Source organism: Patella vulgata, chromosome 5 (genome assembly GCF_932274485.2).
Source record: "Patella vulgata chromosome 5, xgPatVulg1.2, whole genome shotgun sequence".
NCBI lineage: Eukaryota > Metazoa > Mollusca > Gastropoda > Patellidae > Patella > Patella vulgata.
In genome coordinates this window covers 58,359,505-58,378,936 of record NC_065883.2, presented here as the reverse complement: position 1 = coordinate 58,378,936, position 19,432 = coordinate 58,359,505, and the positions used below count along the sequence as shown (strand labels likewise).

Here is a 19,432-nt window from a genome sequence, read left to right as displayed (position 1 = left end):
TTTCTACACTAGCCGGGAGAATGAAGACAGAATACTCAGGGTTCTGACTGCCATCTACATCCTGCTTAGTTTAGAATTTAAATTTAGTCACTAATTATAAATTATATATAGTATCTTGTAAATAAATATTCATTAACGGGTTTTTTTTGGTGAAGCAAACATTCACATTACCTGAATCATGTAGATGGGCTTGAGAAGAATACTGAGTTTCATCATTGATAAAATTACCACTAAGTTGATCCAGATCACTATCATAACTTTCATCTGATGAGCCACCTTCTCCTGATAACTCAGCTTCTTCTACTATAAATTCACACCTTCTGGTTTTCTTCTTCTACAAATACAACATTTAACTTCAGTCTTTTTTCTCTATATTATATATCCAAATATTGACATGAAATTGGGTCATTGTTAGACACAAAAGAGGAGCATATACAAATATGCTTCATTAAAATAAAATCTTATAAAAGATAAAGGATTATAGATGCTTCCCCCATTTGCTATTCAAAATGAACATTTCTATATGGATTCTACAAATTCTACACTTGTTCTTTAAAAGTAATATGTTTATTTCACAAAGTTCTGCAGACCTTTTGGGCTTTATTTTGTACTTTCATATCTGGTTTATTTGACTTGGTTACTGCAACAAAAAATATAAAACTATAATATGTACTTATATATAATGTTGTCATATATGTACAACAATTCTATACTGAACTTCTCAGATATGTATTGCTAAATTATTTAAATCTATGACTGATTAAAAAAAAAGCCAATGGCCCAAATCATTGCCAAATATAATTATGGTTTGAAATTCATGATCAAATTTGCGGTATAGTATTTTAGAATACACAGCCACTCAAATGTAAATGAGACAGAAATTATTTGGATTTACTCATCACCTGCAAAATCATCATCGGATAATTCATCACTCAGTTCATCCTCATTATTACACAATACCCTGGCTAACTCATTCTCATCTTCACTTGATATATTTAATGGCTGGAAAATATAAATGCATATGTTTCAGGTCCTTATTGCCAAAAACTTAATGTATGAAACCTATAAAAACAATTTTGTTCACTCTATAAAAACACCATGAACCTTATTTAATATTATCTACATACACAAGTTTTCTTTGGCTTTCTTCTTCCAATGGGTTTGGTTGGCGTTTTAAACTCTGGTTCATCTAAAAAAATATTGAAAACAATATTTTATAAGCAAGAAACATTATGAAATCAGAACTATATTTATACTACAATTTATTTTTAATTGAAATATGGCGTGAATTAGCTAATACTACAGCATTCTGTGAAATCCGTCATCATTTTCATGTCCCGATTTATTTCCTAATTACTTCAACCAAAAAAGTTTTGAGTAGTCCAGATTCTGAATATTCCGAATTACGACCTCAACCAGTGGTCCAGTCACATGATTTGTGTTCAATTAACATTGGATAATCCGGCGTTCAATCAGTGGGTGTTACCCAACAAGCAATCACCAAACAATTATTTGTGAGCATAAAACATGTGTCGGTCTTTGTTGACTACCTTGATAATTTTATAATTTCTTTTAAGAGAGCGCTTTGGTATTTGATTTGAGTTTCTTACTTCAAATACAGTGACAGAATATTATAAATTGCCAGGATGAAGAATCACTTGTTTTTATTATGACAAAGGGAGTTGATGACCAGCCCTCTCTTCTCATGACAGTGATTTTTTAAGTGTGTTTTAATCTTAAATTGACTTTTTTTTTTTATACACAAGGACTTTTTTTTTTCAATTTTGTGTTTTTATCTGAGCCCCTCAATTTGTCTATATTTTCAATATCAATTTCCCGATTTAAGAAACAAATTTACATGAAAAAAAATATAAAGACAAGGATCTTTGTGCAATATTATTTCTAATTACATAAAAACTTGTTAGATAACCCCTAGGGGTTAAAAAAAAATCTCAGTTCAAGTCATTTATTATGACACTGGTGTGGAACAACAGACGGCAAGAAGGGAATTTCTTTTAAGACTTTTAGATTTAGTTTTAAGGCTTAAAATGATTTCTTTTACCCATGGCCAACTGAATGTGATCAAATGAGACTACAAGAATTCAATATAGATCCTAGTTAATTAATTTCAAGGAAGCGGTTAGTTTTCCTCAATTACCTTTCTTTTGCTGTTTTTTTATATGCCCACATATTCATGTTGACGTATTATGCCGTCATCCATGGACGTCTGTCTGTCCACAATTTGCTTGTGGACACTGTACAGGTCACAATTTTTATCTGATTTTGACGAAACTTGGAATATAGGTCTATCTACCAAAGCTCTTGGTTCCTTTCGATATCGGCATATATCAGACCATAACTTCATGAATTATGGCCCCTGATTGTACGAAAGAATCAAGTTTTTAGGTTGTGGACACTCTAGAGGTCACAATTTTTTTTATCTGATCTTGATTTAACTTAAAATGCATGTTTATAACCGAAAGATCTTGGCCTCTTTCAATATTTGCGCATATCGGATCGTAACTTCCTGAATTATGGCCCCTGATTGTACGAAATATCCTGTTTTTAGCTTGTGGTCCCTCTAGAGGTCACAATTATTATACCATTTAAAAAAATGTTTGGATATATCACTGTTACATCGTAATGTTGGTTAAGTTCAAATTTCGTGAAAATCGGACCAAAACTGTCAGACAAAATGGCCACCCCTCGTACGCAAATAGTGTAAAAAATATGGTATATCAAGGTTGTAGACCCTCTAGAGGCTGCAATGTTTATCCGATTTTGATGAAACTTTAAAATTATGTTTATATCACAAAGATCTTGGTTCCTGTCGATAATCGCACATATCCGAACATAACTTACTGGATCATGGCCACTGATAGTTCACTTTGTATTCAATTTTAAAAATTGTTTAAATCACCATTACACATCAATCAAGGTTGAGTTAAAATTTCGTAAAATTGTGACCGAAACTGCCAGACAAAATGGCCGCTCCTTTTACGCAAGGTTGTGGACACTCTAGAAGTCACAATTTTTATCAGACTTTGATGAAATTTGATATGTATGTTTATAATCTAAAGATCGGGGTTCCTTTTGATATTTTCGCATATCAGACCGTAACTTCAAGGATTATGGCCCATGTTTGTACGAAAAATCAGGTTTTTTAGATTGTGAAAATTGGACCAAAACTGTCTGATATGTGTAAAAGTATATCACATCAAGGTTGTGGGCCCTCTAGAATTGTTATCAGATATTGATGAAACTTAAAATATATGTTTATGTCCCAAAGATCTCGGTTCCTTTCACTATTTTTCACATATCAGACCGTAACTTCCTGGAGTAAGACCCCTGATTGTACGAAAAAAAAAAAAAAGTATTTTTTAGCTTGTGGATTCTCTAGAGGTCACAATTTTTTTATCCGTTTTTAAAAACTGTTTAAATGTATCACAATTCCAACATAATGAAGGTTGAATTCGAAAATTCAAATTTCAGGAAAATCGAAACTAAACTGCCTGCTCTTTGTACGCAAATTGTGTAAAAGTATGTAATTCGAAGGTTGTGGACCCTCTAGATGTCACAATTTTATGTTTATGTCCTAAAATTCTCAGTCCCTGTCGATATTTGCGCATTTCAGACCATAACTTTCTGGATTATCGCCCCTGATTGTACGAAAAATGGCTTTTGTTTTTAGCTTGTTCTCTATCTCATGCAAAATGTGGGTGTATCTTGCCTGGCAACAGCAAAAAACTGAAGATAAAAACACAGTGCAACATTTAAAGATAACACTACTGTTATAGGTGTTTTTTTTATTTTCCACCAGTGTTAACACTGGTATTAACCTAGTTTAGACACTGGTGTAAACACTAGTGCTAAATCGAGAGACTCAGGTTAAGGAACTAAAAAGAACACCAGTTATACACCACTACAACACAACCGTAACACAACCCAGGACTTGAATTGACCCAATGACAATGTTATAGTTTTTGGGCCATATAAGTCCCACCTTTCGTTCTAATCAACTTCCTTTCATACAAGATGTCTATTATTAGTGTGAATGCAAATTTTGTTCCAAGCCTATGACTTTTTTGACACATGATTCCTACTATGGAATCCATTTCATCCACTGCATGATGTCTAATTGTAATCCTGTTAGTGTGCATGCAAATATTTATCGGTATTGTTCTGGTAATTTGCTTTGGGTAAAATCAACAGGAATGCAAACTAGTTTTCATTGCGGTCTTACCGTATTTTGGACTGCTTGGACTAGTAATTATTTTACGGCCCCTTATCTTTCTTTTTATCTGCAGATTTTCTTCTTCAGATTCTTCATTATCCTCTTCTTGAAACACAAAATGAAAGAAAGGGTAAATATTTGCATACAAATTTCATAATTAACTAATCACATAATATTTTTAATATTTCATCAACATATTGAATTAGTTAGATAAAACCTGTCCACTTTGATGAACAATTTACATTGTGAAAGATATGTATCCTGCAACTGGCTGAACTTATAACAAGTTTCTTGTGAGAACTATAATCAATTTTAATACATGCAATTACTTACCACTGTTATTTTGGAACATGACAGAATTTTTCTGTTTTAAAGATAATCTAGATTTCAGGGAGGTGTTTAAGTAATTGTGGCTAACATCAGCCTCTTTGACTTTACTTCCATCATTAACTGCCAAATCTAATCCCATATTATTCTTTTTAATATTATCCATTATTTCCAACTGGTTTGATATAAAATCATCCATGTCTGGTTCATCTTCAAACAAATTATTTACCGACATAGTACTCTGACTCATCATCTCTTTAAGAACAGTTTTTATTTCATTGTTTGTCTTGATACTGAAAGTTTGAGGTTCCTCAGAGTTCTTGTTCTGTGGCGTTAGCGTAAGGCTATTCAATTTATTTTTATCACAGAATTTCGATTTTTTAGCACTAGAATGACACATGAGAGAAAAACTAGAACCAAGTTGGTCATCTGTATCTCTATTTTTCACAGTTAGGTATGAATTTTTATTAGAAATCGGCAAGTCTTTGAGAGGTGTAGAACATTTCATGGCTGACCTGTCAGAAAATAAACAACTTTTATTGAAACTGACTACAGACGATTGAGAAGAAGGTGAATTTTTTAGTTTGATTTTTTCAAATATATTTATTTTATCACATTCCAATTTCAGTGTTTTGTTTTTATATATATTTGGTTGATCACAATTATTGAAGCTCTGTTTGTCAGTGTTGTACTGTAGTTGTAAATTTCGTCTAACATGTACGTCTGCTTGACTAAGTTTTACTGTTTTATTAAGAGGCAGTTGAGCGGGAGGAGGTGTTGGCGGTATTACATCATCTCCTTCCAAATCAAAACCTAAATCAAACTGAGGAACTTCAAAATCATCATCAAACATGTCTGCTAGACTTGCATTCATGACTTCATCTAATTCAACTTCTGCCCTGGATTTATTTTCTTGTGGCATTTCAACTTCACTCTTTTGTACTTTCAACATTTCAGTCAGATTATCACAGTGTTTCCTATTTTCAAAATTATTTTGAGGTGAATTTTTCACTAAACCTGAGTTTATGGCATTTTTTACACTATTAATACATATATCACTTTTATCACAGTTTTTAAAAGGTGTCTTGGGTTGGTTAATAGAAGAATCAGTTTTATCGAGAAATGAAAGCGCTTGGGTTAAGTTTAACTGAGTTCCATCTAAATCATGCTGTTGAGCTTGTTCTGGCGGTAAAGTTAAATCTCCTGCAAACATAGAATCATTAAACATATCTGTTTCTCTCAGACGAGATCCTAGATTGGATGTTTTTGTGTTTGTATTTTGTACAACAATTTCCTTTTCATCAATATTATTTCCTAGTCCTATCACTGTGTTTTTCGCATCATTTTTAAAAATTTGTAAACTATTGTATTCTAAATCATTTTTGCTTGCTTTATTTGTAAATTTATTCACATCCTTTGTAGTCACAGGTAAACACTTGTTTTTGTTTAAAGTGGGAATTAAATCACTTTCCATTGTTTCACATTTTACTGTAACTTTTTCTTCAAGCATTTCAACATTTTCATCAAGTTCTTTATTTCTTAATATCAATGGATTTACACAAATTGAAATCTTTTGTTTTAGAGGTTTGAGGTATATATTTGGTGGAGAACCAGCTGATTCTTGACCATTATTTTTTCTTTTTGATAGTTCTTCCCGTTCTAGATGCCATTCTTCAACAAGTCCAACTAAATCAATATGAGGTAGTTTTGTTGTATTAGGCAAACTGTTAAATATATCAGCCACTTCTTCTATAGGAGGTGGTGTCCTAACTAAACATGTTCGCCTGGGTGGAAGTTGTATGTCCTTATTTTCTTCTTCATGGAATGATATACCAGAATTATCATCTTCAAAACCATGGGATATATCCAAATCCTCTTTTTCACATGATTTTTCTAACTTTTTGCAAGTATATTTTAATTTCTCAATTGATCTTTCCAACTTCCTATATGATTTGTCCATTTTATCACTTTTATGATGATCTTCAACAGGCATTGAAAATTCATCTTCAAAATCATCATCCACATCAGTGATTGGATCAATAATTGATATTTCTGTAGCATGTCTCTTTCTATTTTTCACTGATATGGACTTTTTTTCAACACTAGCCTTCTCTTTTTTTTTCACTCTATCTTCAATATTCTTTTTCTGAACAGACTTAAACAACGGTTGCTTAACCATTTCAACTGCTGGCTCAAATTCTGGAAGTTCATCTTCACTATCATCACTCAATAACATGGCTTCAATTATAGGTAATTTGTCACTATGTCTTTTTCTTACCAGTGGTTTATCTTGACCCAGAAGATTTTTTGATTTTAATTTACCGTCTGTATCACTTGTACAATATTGTTTTATACCATCTGTTCCAAAGGACTTTGTATTTTCTCTTAATATATCATTCTTATTTAGAAAAATTCTCATTTCTATCCCATAATTATCTTCTTCCGTTCCTAGGGTTTCTGAAATGAATAAATGAAAGATGGTTTTAGAGTAATTGAAGATAATTTGAAATAGAGAAGATGATATTATAATATTTTCTTCCCCTACGATACATGATCAAATAAAATAACACAATTTTGGTTTTATAATTAAAATATTTATTATCAGTTTTAACATATTTACTAGGTCAAGGTCCCATCCCACAAAGTGATCACTGACACTAGTTCTGATTCTAGATAATTAAATGCAACCAATACAAGTTTAATGTCTTACTTTTCTGCACCAACTAATAATGAAAACAGTGTAAAGTAACAAACCTTGTAATTCAATAAACTGTATTAAATCTACCAAATCTTTACTTCTATTAGAATGTTCTATGTATTTTGTATCTTGTAATCTGTTTTGCCATGGTAACCATTCAGACAATGATAAACTTTTGCTTGTTTCTTGGACAGCTGTCACCTCAGCCTAAAAAACGGATTGAAATGTTAGGTTTGATTCTAGCTCAAAGAATTAAGCTAGGAATCTTTATTTAATTGGTTACATAAACATATTCCAAATCTGTCATTTCATTAATATCATGTGAGTTCCCATGATTGGTCACTAACACTCTAATGACAAAGGCACCTTTTTATTTTGCCTACTAGAGAATAGTGCTGGGTATTGCCACTGCATTCACGATATGATACATATTGCGAATTAGGTTCTATGATGCAATCCATATCACGATTCATACCCAGGTCAATATTTACCAAGAAAGCAACAGGATGGCGATGATAATTTTTAGTCCTGCCAATGTCGTAGAAATAAAACTGTTTTACATGTATATCACAATATTGATGTGGATCAAAATAAGGACCAAAACAATTTAAGAGTGTTTGTGTATCTATTGATGTGTGACGTGGATAACTAAGAGTGACAGGTTACATGCTGAAGCGACAAAATAACATAAAAAAGAATTGAGAAAAATCTATTCAGCGTCTCTCGATTCAATACGCGAATCACGAGAAGATAATGTTTATAACTGTTCAGAGCTTTGATTTTACCTGATTGTTAGTAAGATATAAACTATCACTAGATGATACCGGTAGTTTAATATCAGTAGGATTAACTGTATAATAATCTTGTAATTCTCTGTATTCCTCTAAGGTTATATCATTATATTCAGCTCTTTTAACAGCACCTTTCTTTGCTTTACTACCTTCAATAAAATACTAATTTTTATACTACATGTATATACATCCTTTATTACTTAATTCATGCACTGTCTCAAACCATCTGTTTCAAAATGCATATATAAAAAAAGATTGCTATGTATATTTATATACTAAAATTAAACAACATTCCATTCCACTTAATAAAATAGAATAGAAAAATAGAAGAATGGTCCCAATATTAACATCTGACCTGTTTTAGTGGATGGTAATTTAGATGCTGCTGTTCCAGTCTTTTTAGAATGGCCTTTATAATTATTTGATACAGTAATATACATCTTATGACAAGATGGTGTTAGCCCATTTGGTATCATTCTTGGATTGTGTTGATAAAACTGTAAAGATTTGCTACCATTCAGAATGGCTTTATGGATGGATTTCTTTGAATACTGACTTTGGTTGTATATCTGTAATAAATGAAATATCTGAGGATGAAATATTAATCTTAATTCATGTACCTCTATCGTAAAATAAATTTTAATAAATATTTAAATATTGTCACATAATAGTTGAATGAGGTTTTGTACAAAGTTTTGTCTATTAAAGATGTAACAGCATTTTTTAGAGAGCATAGGGGTGATGGGAGGATATATATAACTGATTGTTTGTATCATCCTAGAACCATGGACCTAAAGCATTTCAATAATTAGAATTCTGAACCAATGTCTTACTAAATATTTTCGTATTTTCACTCACCTGTTCTTCTTTACCTTCTGTAACTAACATTACTATTCTACCCTCTCTCTTTCTACCAGTACGACCCATTCTCTGTACTAAACGTATAGGACTCTTGTGAGCATCAAAACATATAATAAGATCTACATCACCAATATCTAACCCTTCCTCTCCTACACAAGTTGATACAAGAGTATTATAACCCCCTTCACGAAACTCTTTCATTACCTATAAATATAAAGTTAAATAGCTATCACAATTAATTACGTACAGGGTAAGGCTGGTGTTATTTTATATTTTGTTAAAACAAAATTGGTAAGAGTGACAAGAATGAAATTTTCATCTGACCCACATTAGTTTATAAGACATGTACAACCAGATTAAGAAATTCATTTGGATGTGATTTTCTCTCATGCTAAGTGATGACAATCACTGTATGTATCAGACAAGCTTATGTGATTCACCTGAGAGAGAAGAGAGAGAAGAGAGAGAGAGAGAGAGAGGAGATGGGGTTTAACATCCACTCAACACAAACTAGGTCATTTCAGGACTAACTTGTTTCAATTTTATTTCAATAATCCACTTGCGCGTAGGGGTATTTAGCAGTGGGAGGAAACCGTGGGAACCCGAGAAAACCCAGGAGGTTGGACAGGTAACCCTACTCCTTGTCACGTACAACCGGGGAATCAAAACCATGCCAGATGACTCAATGACAGGTCTTCCTGTGATCCACCTGAACATCATCTGTTTAAGATAACCAACCATACATATACAGCTAAATGAACTGGTTGGCAAATTATTTTTGAAACAATGTTTTAACAAACTGTATAAAAATGTAGTTACCCGTAATTGTTCTTTCTGAGTAAAACCTTTAGCTATTTTACCAGCTGATGACTGACCTATAAAACTCATAGCTTTGATCATTGGTGGATGTTGATTTAACATATTGGCTATTTCTGTTACACTATCCCTATACTGAGAAAATATCATTATTCTTGTTCCACCACTATCTGTCAAAAATTAATATGAATATATTTAATAAACATTCTTGTTTCTAATTTAGAGGGGTGTTATTGTGCATTAGAGACATTTCCTGAGTTCATTGGGATCTAAGAAGCAGTGTACCTGTTACTATAGGCAGTTTGACAAATTTGTTGTTTGAAATACAGAATGCCAGCAATACAGAATATAATAAATGAGTTCTTTTTTTCTCATTTCGCTCTAAATCATACACATCTTGAAACATGTCTTTTAGCGTATACCATTTCATATGAAACATAGAATTATCAAATGGATTTATCAAATTACAATAGATAAAATATTAGACTAGCAGACAACTGTTTGTGCAAGTTAAGGGTCACAGGTTCTCATTAGTAAGCCTATGCGAAGAGATATGCTATAATGTAAGGTGATGTAGCATTGCTACATGCCACTACACTATTCACCTGTGACTACTAAGTGATGCATTACTTGAAATTGTAGTATCATAGATTTGAAATGGAATAGGATTCCCTAATCACTATTCACAAGTTTTATTGTTTTTGACAACAAATATATATAGTTTTAGCATAGTTACCAATTAATGATTAGTTAAGTATGATATCGTTAAATGGAATCAAATTACTTTTCTTACGTGAGAAGAAATACATAATTACCTTTGAATTTTTCAAAATGTTTTATCGCAATTTCTAAAAGTTTGTCCATTTTCGGATGACCAGCAACAAATGCAGGTTTCTGACTCAATGATGAACTGTAGGCATAGTAAATAATAATAAACCTTATATATCATAATCACCATATATATATCAGATTAAAAATATAGACATAGATAAATTTATCAAAATGGTTGGTTTAGTCTATTATCAAGAGTTACTCAGTACTGGAAAATGTACATACTTGTCATATTTTGAAAATTTTTCAGACAGCATATTCATGACATCATTAAAATCAGCACTACGCTGTAGTTCAGTTTTAGTTCGACCATAACCTTTTCCACAATTAAGAATATTTCCAAGATAATTATATAAAGAACGTAAACCATGGAGTTGTAGCAATTCATAACCATGAAATAAACTTATAGCTAGAGCAAAATCACCCTCTACTATCCCAAAATGTAATCTCTGAAATGAAATGAATAACATTTAAAGTTATGTTAACATTCTACTTTGGTCATTTTGAAACCATAAAACTACTTTTTATTATTAATGGTACCACAGTGCTCTTCAACTCAATCATACAACAAGACATATCATCATGTCACCATTCAAAGCTTTCACACAAAGTAAATGTACCATTATTACATAATTTTTTATTTTGTATTTTGGGATTTTGAGTTTGATTGGCCTTTACAACCGATGGTACCAATAGTGCTATACTAATATATAAAGGTGTGCAAAACTGAACAAAATTGGGAATGATATTAGAATCTGTCCAACTTTTTCTTCCATCATACCTGACCAAAGATAAGCCTGATGTTCACTTTATGAGTGGTAAGGATATTGAAGGCCAGAACAAAATTGTCTTCTTTCAATGAAAACTTTGTTTCTATTTGCACTGTCTCTGGAAAGACTGGCAAATTATTAAATTATGCTGACAGCTGACATAACTAAAATCCTGACAGGTTTTTTCTTGTAAGACATTTTGTGTCTGTAAAATCAAAATGAAAGTACTTACATTTAATGATTCTGGAGGATTTTGTCGAAACTCATCCCTTGATTTTAGTAATAAAAATTTAGAGAAACTTGTTGTTGGTCTATTATAAATCACTTTTTGTTGATTTAATCTTCGTATCACAGAATCCATAATCTAAAAACATAAATAAATAAATGCAGTATATAAATTATGTTTGAGAACAAATTTATCATAGAAAACATAAACTTATTCTGAGTCAAAATTGTTTATGTAAAGAGATATTAATTTGGTTATAGCATTAAATAAATAAAAATTTAACGACCTACTGTTCTGCACAGACTGGGCTAATGAAGATGGGCATATGCCTTACAATGTGCTGTGAGGGAAATTTTGCCTGGACGGCAGCACTACGGTCTACTCTTATATCGAATTCCAACTGTCAAGGGTTCTTTAATGTGCATGCGAATGTGTACACGAGGCCTCTGTTTTTCAGCCTGAAAATCCTGATGACCTTTCTTGGCCAAGGATCCAACACAGGCTTCCTCTGTTCTGTATGGACTGACATAACATCAAAGAAGATTTACCTGTATGTATTTAGTTTTAACTTTAGTCAATTCCTCTCCTAATGGTACAACTATTTTATCTACTTTTCGTTCATGTGTATATGGTTTAATATCAGGACACTCCTCTGTTCTAATCTCAATGTGAGATATCAGTAAATTAGTCAATACTTGTTGAACAGCCTAAAATAATAACAATAGAATTATTAACTATTCATAAATATACATGTACATGTATGTTCATATTGAAAGAACATCTAAGTTTATGATTGTCCATTATTAATAATATTTTTTGACAGGAACACCAGGTGGACAATCTCAAAACCACCTCATAATAGCAATTGCCTATAACATGCTCTTAATCAACAATTTCATAAACACAAGCTTTTAATCAATCAATACCTTGATATCACTTCCAGGAGTAGCACTCAGTGCCAAAACACGAAAATTGGTTGTATACTTGGCTAATTCTCTTATAACCTGAAATAAAAAAAGTCTGTTTAATGATGCCCACATTTCAACTCTTTCTTTAATCACAATTTAATGCTTGAAACAATAACACAATATATGAGTATTGTGCCATACTAAATCTAGAAATTTATTTTTCAAAACCTGAATTATGTCATCTGTTTTCCGACTCTTTATGTTTCACTATCAACATATCTCAAAAATAATTACCTGACAATAAGCGTGATTGCCGAGAGCCTTATGAGCCTCGTCTACAACTACACATTTAACATTTTCAGCCGGACATGATCCCCGACTCAAATCATTGGTTATAACTTGTGGTGTAAGGAAAAATACACGCTTCTCTTTCCATGCTTTTAATCTATCATTTGGAGCCATGTTACCTGCAGTAGAAAAAAAAAGAATTAATTTACATATGTATTGATTCTGAGTAGTGACAGAATTTGTAGACGGTGTTGTGATACATGTACTTTCAATATTTGGATTGTATATGTATCTTGTTGGTTAATTTGGTTTGAGTATGAACCGTAATCATCATATTATGTTTTGTGTTGATTTTAAGGTAATTTATAGCTGCATTATAACATTACATTGTAAACAGAGTATTTCAATGATTACATTTTCACAATCATTTTTATACATAACAACTATTTTTGCTTACCGGTCATTTCTGCAGTGTCAGATTGGGGGATACCCATGATGTTGTAACAAGCTTCAATCTGTTGTGCTACAAGTGGTTTTGTTGGTGCCATGAAGATAATTTTTCCTCTAGGATACCATCTGTAATAATTATACATAACCACTGACGCTATAAATGTTTTGCCAAGACCAGTCGGAAGTGTTACCATGGTATTCTTAAACAATGCTTGACTAACAATTTTATACTGGTAATCACGAACCGGATAATTTGTTGGGTAAATCCAAAGTTTGCCTGACATTCTGTCAAATCCAGGGACAGTGACGGAAAATTGTGGCTCATTTGTCTCCATGCCAAATGAGATATTTCCATCTGATGTGCTTTCTCCATTTTGTTTTGCAGGGAAAAGATGCTCAGCATAACGTAAACTTTCATCCAGGACTTGAGCTAATAATTCATCATCTTCATCATCTCCATCACATAAATCAATAACACTACCACTTCCACCATTATTGCTGTGACTATCTTCTTTCTTATTACCCCAAGACTGAAATAATGTTGTTTGTTTTGGTCTGTTCATTTTAAGTGATTGCTTTCATGTCATTTATTGGTACATGTATGTTAATTCAGTTACAGTACATTGTAGTTAATACATCTGAAATGATAAGCAAAAATAGAAGTCAAGTTATTATTTTCTTTCATGTTTCCAGTTGGCCTATTTCAAACAAATTATCAGCCATTTTTTCATATTAAATATACAAAAGTATTACAGATATACATGTATAAAACATTCTTTAAATAAACAATCAACATTGGAAATATTGACCTTCCTTTATAGATCTATACAGTGCGTGAATGTGCTGTACTTGATGACGAATAGTAAATTTTACCAACGTGTTATTTTAATAAAATTGTTTTTGGTTTATTATAAACTGATGTTCATTTTTTTTACTTTCAACTGATTCTCTCAAGTCCCAACTGTCGTGCACCCTAGTCCAAAACATATTTTTGTTGAGGCCGAAATATCGCGGAACCAAAACGTCATGTGGTGTGTGGTATTATTATTGAGTGCCAGTTAACTCGTCCACACGCAAACTCCTCCACAACCATTGGTTTTGGTTATATGTATGTCGTCCACAAGGTCCATGCTAATGTTTATGACGTCTACAACTAACAGTTGACACGTACATACACATTAATTGTATTGAAAAATGTTTTACTTATCGGTTGTTTATAATAGTTTTATTTACCCAATAATCAACTAGTTTGCTTGACTGATCAGAGCCAAGAATAGTTCACTGATGTTTTGGGAATAAGGTAGCCTTTTATTGTTTGTTGATTGGCGTCATGATTTTAGACATAATGTATACAAATCAAAGATTAGACGTGCCGTGCCGTCCATTATTGTTTAGACAACATTTGATATCTGAATATAAATTATTCCATGGATAAACGTTTGTGATAAGATTAGTTTATGTCTAACATTGTTTACCTTTTTAATAAAAAGGTATTTTACAATTACATTAACAGTCTAATAACTCACCAAAATGCATCACAGACTAACAGACAAAACCTATTATCAGGTGTTTTTGTTATTCATGTCCATAAAGCCTGTGCAATTTTCGCTCCAAATCTAACCTTAGTTACTACATGTACGTCCGTAGTGTGCAATGCCTTATATGGTATAGAACCATATATTATGGTAATAGTATATTGTAATTGCTTGGATCATATTCATTTGTCACATGGCCTATTTTCTCAAAGGCAACTTACTGGACTTAATCAGACTGTATATTTACTGGATTGTCAAATGGGGGTTGGGTATTCAGCACAAACAATAAGGGTGTTCCTTAGGATAGAAGGGAAAAGATTGCAAAGTTTCAAGGTGATACGTTAAGAAATGCAGTCTGTAGATGACAAACAAATAAATACAAATGGCTGTGGCTCTGCCACTGGGGGTCGGGCATGCACCAGAAACAATAGGGATCACCCTTAGGGTGTAATAAATAAATATGAAAATTCTTCAAGCTGATCGATTAAGAATTGTGGCCTGTAGGCGACACACAAAAAGAAAAAGGGCCAGACTCTGCCCCTGGGGGTTAGGCATGCACCCCAAATGATAGGGACGTTCCTTAGGGTACAAAGAACAAGTATGCAAAGTTTCAAGATGATACGTTAAGAAATGCGGCCTGTAGACGACAAAAAACAAATACAAGAAATGGGCGAACAAATACAAAAAATGGGCGTGTCTCTGCCCCTGGGGTCGGGCATGCACCAAAAACAATAGGGATCACCCTTAGGGTATAAGGAATAAGTATGTAATGTTTCAAGATGATCACTTAAGAATTGTGACCCGTAGGAGACACACAGACACATACGTGAATGTGGACGTATAAAATTAGTACAGAGAGAGAGAGAAATGGGGTTTAACCTCCAGTGTCCACTCAACACAAACTAGGTCCTTTCGGCACTAACACATGGTTAAATTTTATTTCAATAATTCGCTTACGCGTCTTTAGCAGTGGGAGGAAACCGGAGGAAACCAACGAATTTGGAAAAATAGTACAGATACAAAGAAACAGAAACACATATCATAATATATAAAACATTCTTTTTGTATACATTCAACATTGGAAATATTTCTGTTCTAAGTTCTATACAGTATGTGATCCATGTGCTGTAAATTTCCCCTATACGTTATTTTTATAAAAAGGTTTTGGCCTATTGTAAACTGATTTGATTGCCTGGTGTATTCAACCTTTCCATTCATCTTATTCCAGAGTACGAAACGTTGCCTTTGCCTACCCGCATCTGAAATGTCACCTTCCTGAGTCCAAAACGTTGAGGACATATTGTTTTAAGTCTGAAAGGTCTCAGTCCGAAATGTCACGTAATCCTATTAGTATTATTGGGTTAAAATATCATCCTTCCCATATTATTTATATTCATTTTATTGTAAAATTTCATTTTCAAGAAGCCACACACTAAACTTAGTTTGAACCACCAAAATAACAATACACTCATCAGAACAATGTTTTAACTAGCAGTATGGATTTTCGTACTATAGTTGACCCATCTGCAAGCGAATGACATTTAGTTCAACTTCAATCAGTGGTTGTGACCAGTCGTAACATGCGATAAAGCACGGTCGGGATAGTTCAAACTTCAAAGATGGCTGACAAAACTGACACTTGAGAAGATTTTTTGAAAAATATAATAAAATTGCCGACTGCCGTAGCGTTATTTACACCTTGGTCGGTATTATAGGTCCCATGTTAACACCTGAAAGTTAGTGAATGGGCATTATAGTATAGATGTTAAATTTGATTTTTTTCCCCGTATTTTTTGATGAATTTGACAGATTAGGATGTTCTTATTCAAATATATATATATAGGTACACAACAAAAAACTGTACGTGTGAAATGATCTTGGTTGGGTGACATAAATCCAATGAAAAATATTCTGATATTGACTAATCCTATTTGTAACCTTGCTTTCACATCACAAAATTAACCACTCATTAACCAGCTTTTAAAAATACATGAGTAAATAGGAGAAAATATACCAGGCGGAACAACTGACATGGTCGCCACCATATTGAATAGTCAATGGCTAAAATCATTTGCGTTTGGGTGCTGGTTCAGACTGTAGTCGCGACCATAGTCTACATCCGAAGGTCGCCCAGTAGCAGTGACTAAAGTTAGTAAGTAAGTACTAAGTTAAGTTGTGTGTAATCATTCAATGGCAATTCATTTACCACATTCGATTAATGAAAAACGTGATTAATTTCTTTCCCCAAGAGTAGAAGTCTAACGGTATCTTCACATTTTTAGCATAGAAATGATCTAGGTGACAATTTACCAAACAACTATTTTTTTTATTTTCCTGTTGTTTTTCTTCTCAAATATTCCGCCATTGAACCATACCATATTGATTTTCCATGATCTAGAGAGTTCCACTTCCGGCTGCATATAATTTGTAGACGAAGATTAGTTGTTTACAAACTATGGCTTTGGATTTTGCCCGATTTGTGATTTTTCTCAGATTACTCACTACATGAAAAAAATTCGTGAAACGTATTTTCCCGGTCACCCAGAACCATCGATCCTTGTCTATCCCCTGGGCAGAATCAGATTTTTATATTATTTCCATTTCTATGGGTGTGTTTGTTTTAAAAGATACATGTATATGAACACCAACAAATTTAAAGGACTGATTTATTTGTTTTACTATTACAAAACTATAAACTGAAAGTTACACTGGGATACTCATACAATTAATAATAAATTAATTGTGGCGCATCTCCCCACCCTCAATCCCAAAATAAATGTATGATACATATATCTTTTTATAACATCTAACAATAAAATTGTTTGAAACTGCATAACCTAAACAGAAAATATTTATATTCCAGATATTGATATAACAAACAAAAAGTCCAATTTTGCCAAATTTGATTAGCAAATTTAAAAATTGATTAGTAGTTTTTCAGTTTCAACATACAACAACTAAATAACAAGATATTACTTTAATTCATAACAAATGATTAGATTTCATTCTTAGATTTTTTAGCACTGCAACATGTAGTTGTGACAGTTTGTGAATGTGATGTAGACTTTTGGTTAGGTCTTATGTCTGAAGTCAATTCTTGGCAGTGGCTTCCGAAGCCCCACTCATTTTAATTGTCATTTCTTCGTCAGAAAACAATTTTGTCTGCTTTTTATCGTGTGTTACTATTTTTGTTCAATCGAACACACAAGAAAATTAACGAATAAACTCATTATTAGTGTTACGTTGCTCTTATTTTTTGAAAAAAATTTCACAAGTTGTTTTCCTTTATTTTGTTAATGTAGAATGGTAATGAACTGCTCTTTTCATTTTCTTTGTTTTATTTGTTTCGTTTGAATTTGATTTATCTGTTTAGTTTTTGATTGTTTAATTTTTGTTAATGAAGCTGATTCTTTTAAACTTCATTTTTTATTTTTGAACTCTACTTGGTGTAGGTGTTCATCAGGTAATACCTCGACTGAGTTCAATATAGAGATTAGCCGGTTGATTTGTTGGATATAAACCTTTGAATAATAGCGCCTAACAGGCAGCTGTGTTTAATTATGTTCTCCTGATTTTGATTGTTTCTGTGTGTTTGAAGTATATGTTTGTGATATGCGCTTAGAAACACTTCACGTGTAATGAAGCGCTATATAAATCGAACAATAATAATAAGAATAATAACAAAACTATCGACCAAATTTCATCACTGCCCTTCAGAAGCAGAGGAGTTGTATTCTTGATCAATCAAATTGCTAAACATTGCTTAGTCTGCACAGAAAATGCTCAGGCAAAGCCATTTCTTTAATGAATATCTACATGAAGTTTGAAAATTCTACCTGAATTATTGTGTCCCAAAGTCTTAGCCAATTGATTTGCTTATCATTGCTTAGCCTAAGCAACAAATTTAAGGCAGTCATATAATGAACAACTACACCAAGATCAGAAGTAGATAATGAAATGAAAAATGAATGTACATGTATTGAAAATTTCAGTCAAATTACATATTCTTTATTCTGGGTGAAGTTATGAATAGCTACCTTTATCGGGTGTTATAGACAGCAGATGCAATTAAATTTGTATTACTTTTAATCCAAATAAAGACTTTTAATAAATAAGAATATAACCATATCAAAAGTCTCCATAAGTGATGTCATGCATCTTGAGAAAATTTCAGCTTGGCTTGTAATATACTTGTAAAAGTAGGGGATATTTGATTTTTAAGTGTTATTAAAGTCACCTAATGAAACTGACGAAGAAACAAATGACAAAATGAAATGAAGTTCACATTCATCGATTTATTCCAAATGATCGTTAGACTAAGTAAGGCACAGACTGACCATTATAAGGGTAAAATGATACCCGGGGTCAAACAGCAAAGTTACCACAGCATCACAACCAAGTCAGTAAAGGGTAAATCCTCCTCTGTTTGCCAAACAAGCATTGATCCGACGTGGCATACTCCTAATGAGACGTCTGAGGTCATTTTGGTCCAGATTGTCCCATTCCTGTTGCAACGCAGCAGCAAGTTCTTGGACATTGGCAGGACGTTGTTGACGTTGACGTAACCTCTGTCCAAGCATATCCCAGACATGCTCGATGGGGGAGAGGTCGGGACTCAGTGCTGGCCAAGGTAATGTGGTGATGTTCTGTTGTTGGAGGTAACCTGTAACGATCCTGGCCCTGTGACATCTTGCGTT

General features: G+C 32.7%; 1 protein-coding gene across 1 annotated transcript in view; it reads right to left on the bottom strand.

Moving 5' to 3' along the window:
• LOC126820732 (Fanconi anemia group M protein) overlaps window positions 1–17,117 on the bottom strand; it is a 32,474-nt gene extending 15,357 nt beyond the window's left edge. Inside the window, exons 1-19 of the mRNA XM_056101196.1 lie at window positions 17,046–17,117; window positions 13,208–13,838; window positions 12,757–12,929; window positions 12,481–12,558; window positions 12,103–12,261; window positions 11,561–11,692; window positions 10,784–11,007; window positions 10,543–10,637; window positions 9,731–9,897; window positions 8,909–9,115; window positions 8,406–8,619; window positions 8,045–8,199; window positions 7,316–7,466; window positions 4,568–7,018; window positions 4,244–4,339; window positions 1,128–1,189; window positions 903–1,002; window positions 591–640; window positions 172–334 (exon numbers count right to left, since the gene is read on the bottom strand). Coding sequence (XP_055957171.1) covers window positions 172–334; window positions 591–640; window positions 903–1,002; window positions 1,128–1,189; window positions 4,244–4,339; window positions 4,568–7,018; window positions 7,316–7,466; window positions 8,045–8,199; window positions 8,406–8,619; window positions 8,909–9,115; window positions 9,731–9,897; window positions 10,543–10,637; window positions 10,784–11,007; window positions 11,561–11,692; window positions 12,103–12,261; window positions 12,481–12,558; window positions 12,757–12,929; window positions 13,208–13,763 — 5,233 coding nt within the window. The 5' untranslated portion in view covers window positions 13,764–13,838; window positions 17,046–17,117. The remainder of the gene's footprint in view (window positions 1–171; window positions 335–590; window positions 641–902; window positions 1,003–1,127; window positions 1,190–4,243; window positions 4,340–4,567; window positions 7,019–7,315; window positions 7,467–8,044; window positions 8,200–8,405; window positions 8,620–8,908; window positions 9,116–9,730; window positions 9,898–10,542; window positions 10,638–10,783; window positions 11,008–11,560; window positions 11,693–12,102; window positions 12,262–12,480; window positions 12,559–12,756; window positions 12,930–13,207; window positions 13,839–17,045) is intronic.
• Between the last annotated feature and the right edge of the window lie 2,315 nt (window positions 17,118–19,432).